Below are 6,411 nucleotides of genomic sequence, written 5' to 3' on the forward strand. Positions count from 1 at the left end.
GGCTACCCGGCTCTTGTTTTTAAAATATATCTTTGGAAGTGTGGGAGACTGGGGAGACAGGCAAGTTTGAAAGGGCACACGCAATGAACAAGCATTATTTGTATAAGGAGGGGAGATTTATAGGAAAAGAAAGAGAAAGGAAGAAACAAGAAAAGGAAGGAAAAGGAAGAGAGAAAGAAACGGAAAGATGAAGGGGAGGAAGGGAGAGGGAGGAGGAAACGAGAGGAGAAATGTGTTTCTGGTGGTGGTGGTGTGCAGGAAGCCCCTGGGGCGCCCAGCACGCCGGCCGCGTGGGCAGTGGCAGGAGCCGCACGTCCCGGCTCCCAGCGCTCGGAGTTTTGGTCCCGGGAGCCCGGGGAGGCCTAGGAGCGCAGCTCCGCGAGGACAGGAGGTCGTTCTGCGCGTCCAACTGTACTCCGAAGCGGCGGGCGGGTCCGGGGAGCGCCGGAGCGCCGTGTGACTCCCCTCGGTGGCCCCCTCGCTGTCCTGTGCCGTCCTCTGCTTCCTCCCAGCCGGCAAACCCCTACCCGGGCCAGCGCGGGCTGGAGCTCGGGACCGGCCCTCCCCTGCACCGCGTCGCGTCCCTGCCGGTTGCTCTGTTCCTCTTGGGGATAACCCGGAGAGAAGCGGCGCGCGGGGAGGAGGGAGAGGGGAGATGCAGAAATACCATCTGTGCCAATTTTTTCTTAAAAGTTATTTTTCAATTTAAATACTTCTAAAGCAAAAAAAAAAAAAAAAAAAAAAGTTTTTTTCCCCAGCTCAAGGTGTCAGTTTCAAAAAGTTTTCACCGAGGAGCAGCGTGGGGGCTGGGCGCGGAATTGGAGGCGACGTAGGTGGAACGGGCCTCTCTTCCCTCCCGCCTGCTGTGACCCCACTCCCTCGCTCAGACACCTCCTAAGTGCACGCGCGCTCACACCCAGACGCTCACCGACACTCCCCCGTCTTCCCCCCCACGGACGGTCCTGGGTTCCCGGGCTCGGGCTGTTTGGCTGCCCAGCTCCCCGAACTCCGGGTCCGGGGACTCCTGCCTCAGCGCTCTTTTGCTCTGTCTCCCCCCCACCCACTCTTCTGCTCCAGGTGTCACTAGCCCCCACCCAGGGAGCAGCAGGGGAGAGAGTGAGACTGGAATTGCTTGGGGCACCCAGGCTGGACTGCGGGCGGGGATCTCTGCTAAACGCCGCGACCCCCGCCTCCCCCAGCTCCAGTCCCGGCAACGGCCACGCCCCTCTTTCTCCGTTCGTCCTCCCGGTTTTCCTTCGCTTCCCAGCCCCGAGCACTTTGAGGATGGTGGAGGCTTGGCTGGAACTTGGGGAAGCTAAGGAGGCGCAGGAGGAGGGGGATCCATCGGAGGGGGGCGCACTCCGCCCCACCCCCGCCCCGCAGTAGGTGCTGCTGCTAGAGTGATGGCGCTGCACGGCTGCCCTCCCTCTCCACCACACCTCCCTCCGCCACTGTGCGCTTTGCAGTAGGGCCTCCTGCAGACCCCAGCAGCGCGGCATGGGATTGGGAGATGGGGGTGGGGAGACGATTTTGCAGGTGTGGAAAGGGGGAGAGGGAGAAGCCAGGTGCTGGAAGGGAGCTAGGGAGGAGCCAGGTGTGCAGAGGCGCCCGCGGCGTCAGGGAGCTCAGCACTACCTAGTCCAAAGCCCCCGTGGCCCCCCCACACCACCTCCCTCCCTACACGGTCGGACATTCGGAGAAGTTAGACGCGCGGCTGCAGGGGCAGCTGTAACGTGTGTGTGTGTGCGCGTGTATGTGCGTGCGTGCGTGCGCGCGCGCGCCAAGTGAGGACCCCCATGTTTCTCCCGCCTCCCTCCAGGACCCCTCCAGACTCGGCTTCCTCGCTCTTCTTCCGACCCCAAATTCTCCACTACTAGTGTGTGCATGCGCGTGTGTGCGCCCCCAGTACCGCCACAGGCCCTTTCCCTCTTCGTCCCCCTCCCGCGCCCCAGCCTGCTTCGGTTCCTTCCAGCCACCCTTCCCCCCAGGGTCACTATGGGGACAAGAGGGAGAGATTTGTGTTTAATTCTCGCGGCTATTCAGGGGGAAGGAAAAATAAAGGGACCAAAGGCAACCCGAAAGCAGTTTACTTCAGGCCTTTATTATCGTAAAAGAAGTTTATATACAGGGACTATTTCCAGCAAAACACTCACCAAATGGCCTTCAAGTCAGAGGCCCCCACCTCTCGGCACAACAATCAGCAGCTCTGCCTAGGAGGCCCCTCACTCGGGGTCCCCAGGCTCTCCCGCCATTCCCGTCCCCCTGGACTCTGCCACCCAAACCCCGTTTACCCGGAGGCTCAGCCTCTTCCTTGTTCCTGGGGCGCTGTGAACCTCGCCAATGGCTCTCTAGCCGTCCTTCTCTGGTCCTGAAGCAGTTCCCAATCTCCCTCTCCCACCCTGTTTATGGTGGTTTCCTCATGGAAACCCAGAGCACTTTCCCCCCCACTGGGTTTAGGCGCTGCTGCGACCCCCTGCATTTCAGAAGCAGCTCGTGGTCGAGACCAGTTAGAGACAGTTCGTCATCAGCAGAGGAGCTCATGAGCACCCAAAATAAGGGGGGAAAATACCCTGCCCACCTTTCCCCATCCCACCCCCTCCCCCAACTTAGAGACAAGACATAGACACAAAAACAACAGGGCATCCCCTCCCCGCGCGACAGGTGTGGGTGCAATGCAACTAGGGCGAGCTGCACAAGGTGCATGGCTGCTGGAACTCAGCTGCAATCAGGGCGCGAGAATGCAGCCAGAGTCGTTGCGTGGGGGTCGCTGAGCCTGCCAAAAGGCACGCTGGCTTTTATCTGGGGAGGAGATGCGAGAGAGCACAGCAGGGACCTCTGCAGGACAAGAACAGGGGCACACAGGGAAAGGGTGGCGCCGCACCCGCACTCATAAGGAGATTTAGAGCCAGCCAGGCAGGTATAGGCGAAGTACAGTCACAGAAGCAGAGTGGGGGTGGGGGAAAGTCTTCAGGTAGTTTGGCTGAGGACGGCAGACCCAGCCTGCGATCTGTGGCTCAGCACAGCTGTGTCACTGGGCCCTTGCCAAATCTGACTTCGTTTGGGGCGTTTGCACGTGGGCTTAGAAGGCTCGAAGGCAGGGCCTGCCAAGTTCAGTCAATTGTCCGTTGGTTGTCTACACTCGACGAGGCTGAGCGCTGTGCAGCTGTTCATCGTAGCGCTCCAACCAGGTGCGCAGCTCGGAGACCTGGTAGCCATCCGGGCCACGGCCACCCTGGTACATAATGATGCCACTTTGGATGACATAAAGGCGCTCGAAATAGGCGCCATAGGCCGAGCTGCTGGAGTTGGCCATGGTGTCCAGGACGAGAGCGCAGCTGGGCGCACCTTGCTGCAGCACCCGCGCCGCACTGACCCGGTCTTCCAGGCTCTGGTGCTGCGGGATGCTATAGGGGGAATCCGTGGTGACCCAGCCGTCGGAGGGGTGCGCCTCCTCGATGTAGATGATGAGAAAGTCCACGTCGCGCTGGTACTTGGTGACCAGGCGCTGGAAGGCGCTCATGCGCGCCATGAATGGTGGTCAGGTGCAGCTGCCGAAATTGAGCACCAGTGGGCGGTTTCCTCGCGCGTAATCGAGGATGTGTTGGCTCTGAAAGCCGTCCGGCAGGACCACCTCGGAATTGGGCGCTGGACCGCCCTCGTGAGCCTGCTTGAAGAAATCCAATTTCTGGCCGTGCCACACCGCCTTCAGCGACGCTAGGGTGCACAGGCGGTTGTCGTCGGACACGCAGATAGGCGGGTCGTCAGGGGGCACCTCCTCGCCGTCACTGTTGAGCTCCACTTCAGGTTCGGGCTGACCCCGGCGGCGGCGGCCCAGGAAATGCTTGCGGATGCACAGGAAGTCGAGGAGCCAGAGCATGAAGGCCGTGCCGAGGAAGCGCGGGAAGAGCACGAGGCACGAGGCTGTCTGGGCGCAGAGCCTCAGGGAGTGAAGCAGCAGGGAGCGGAGCATGCTGGCTGCAGCCCCCGAAACCCCCTGGGACCCGTCGCCGTCTCCAACCACCAACCGCGGGGCGGCCTGGCGAGGCATCTGGGCTTCGGCTGTGCGGGAAGCTCGATTTATAGCGGAGGCTTCAATTGGCGGGAGACTCCACCTCCGGCCAGGGCCCGCCCCCTTGCAACTTGAGCCCGGAGGGATCCCCCAGCCGCGCGACCAATGCCTTAGAAATCATGGGCCGGGGGCGGGCGCCCGCGGCCGGAGGGCGGGGCGGTCGGGCCAGGGGCTGGAACGCGAGGCCAGCTCTCCGGGGCGGTGGACCCCGGCTGGGGATGTCGCCCGGGACGGCGAGCTGGACCAGGGACCCAGGCGTCCGCTGTGGAGGTCCTCCAGCTAGTGCGAGCGCTGGCGCGGCCCTGGTCCTGGCAGCCTGGCCCCGGCCCGCACCGCTCTCGCCGCTCACCTGAGCGGAGCTCCTCCAAGGCTGCCGAACCTCGCCGCAGCTCGGGTTCGCTTCCCGCGCGCCGCCGCCGCCAACGCCGCCCCCGCCGCTGCTGCTCGTGAGGGGCCGCTGCCCAGGTGCCGCGGGAGCCCGGGTCCGCGGCCGCGGCTTCCCTGGCCCCGGCTCCCGCCCGCGGGGGACGCGGGCTCGCGAGGAGGCAACTTTGGGTCTCCGCCGCCTTCCTCGTTCGCCCGCGGGCGCCGCTCGCCTCCCGGAGCCCGCCCGCCCGCTCGTCTCCCGCGCGCGCTCACACTCGCGCCTCGCACACGGCCGCCCCCCGCACCGCACCGCCACGCACACGGCGCTCGGCGTCCCCCGCTGCTGCCCGTGGCCGCCGCGCGCCGCCCGGGCCGCGGCCGCCCCGTCCCATCGCGTCCCTGCCCTGCGCCGCTGTTCTCGGGTCAGCGGCCTGGGGCCCAGCGGGGAGGTGCGGAGGGCAGGGCCCGCGGGCGGGTGAGCATCGGGCGCTGGAAACGGGGTGGGTTGGGGAAAGCAGCGCAGTCCCTGCGCCCAGCAGACCCGGGGGCACGGGGCGCGGGGCGCGGGGCATCCGCGCGGGGCAGTGGCGGCCCCGGCGGCTCTCCCACTAGGGGTAGCTGTTGCCTGAACGGCGGAGCGCTCCCCTCTCGCGGCTTGCCTCGCTGGGCGCAGCCCTGGCCGCCGGGCGCACCCGTCCCGTGCGTCCCCGGACGTTGCTCTCTGCCCCGGGAACGTCGAGACTGGAGCGCCCGAGCTGAGCCACCCTCGTCGACCGCGAGCGCAGCTGCTCGACTCACCGCGGAGGCGCCAGGACGCAGAAAGTGCGTACTCTCAATCGGGAATGTATGTTGAAGCTTTTAGGGGTGCGGGGGCAACTCCCCAATTCCGTGGGGCCCTGGCCCGCCCTACTGCCGCGTCCTTCTGATTGCTCGCTGCGCGCAGCGCGGGGCAACCAACTTGATCTCAGGGGCGGCGGGGCGGGGAAGTGCCTTGACCTGGGGTACCCGAAGCCGGAGCAAGTCCCGCTTCTCCTCGGCCCGCCTTGTCCTTCGGGGGCGCGGCCTGCGCTCAGTCGCGAGCGATTTGTACCCGTCTGGGGAGTCGAACCCCCACGGGATGCCCTCGCAGTCGCGGGGACTTTCTAGGGCGGCGGTAGCAGAGACCGAGTCTGGCGCCACCGCTGCCTGCGTCCCGTGTGCCGGCTGCCCTGGGACCAGCCGCCTAACTTCTTCCCGGGACGCAGACCGCGCTCGCGCCCGGGCGGAGGTGGGAGCTCGCTGGGCCGGAGAAGGCGAGGGCAAATCGCCAGCCTCAGCGGCGATGGTGGCGAGGGAACAAGACCCGAGAAGTGAACCACAGGGCAAGGAGCTCCCACCCAGGACCCAGAGGGACCCAGCGGGCGCAGGAGTAGCCGACTTGGGTCCTCCCCTCCGGTTTTCATGGCCTTGGCGGGACCCTCTGCCCCCTGAGCTTCCCGCTGGCTCCAGTAGATCAAGACCCCGAGTGGAAGAAGGGGGCGCATGAATGTAGCCCCTATTCTCTTTCTCCCAACCTGGTGATTTCTCTGCCGCCTGGGACAGGGGTGTTGGGGGCTGCACAGCCCAGGAACTGCCCACCCAGAGGGAAGCCAGCTTCGTCCCCCTACTTCCTAGCACCTGCACTGGGCCCTCACCACCCTGGGTAGGGGCCTTTCAGGTGGGCTAGGGAATTTTTCCTGAGCCAGACCTGGCTGGGGCAGCTCAGGGGGGTGGTGGCCACTTTTCTGCTGCCCTTCCACAGGGCTCCTTTTCATTAGCATATTGTTTCCTTTCCTTGCCTTTCTGTTTTGGGGGTAGGTATTGGGAGAGAAGATTCCTACTTGGCAGGTCTCTTGAGAGGTTTGGGGGCTTGGGGGTGCCCACTCCTGGGCAGGGGCAAGGGGAGTCCAGCTTTTGTTGGACAAACTCTTAAGCCCTGATTCCTTGATTTCTGGGGA

At 64.7% G+C, this 6,411-nt stretch overlaps 1 protein-coding gene across 1 annotated transcript; it reads right to left on the reverse strand.

The window, feature by feature from the left end:
• Positions 1-2,081: 2,081 nt before the first annotated feature.
• DIO3 (iodothyronine deiodinase 3) lies at positions 2,082-4,656 on the reverse strand. The gene has a single exon (XM_019747141.2). The coding sequence runs from the start codon at positions 4,046-4,048 to the stop codon at positions 3,134-3,136; it is 915 nt and encodes a 304-aa protein (XP_019602700.1). The 5' UTR covers positions 4,049-4,656; the 3' UTR covers positions 2,082-3,133.
• Between the last annotated feature and the right edge of the window lie 1,755 nt (positions 4,657-6,411).

The sequence above is a fragment of the Rhinolophus sinicus genome, linkage group LG03, assembly GCF_036562045.2.
Source record: "Rhinolophus sinicus isolate RSC01 linkage group LG03, ASM3656204v1, whole genome shotgun sequence".
NCBI classification, from domain to species: Eukaryota; Metazoa; Chordata; class Mammalia; order Chiroptera; family Rhinolophidae; genus Rhinolophus; species Rhinolophus sinicus.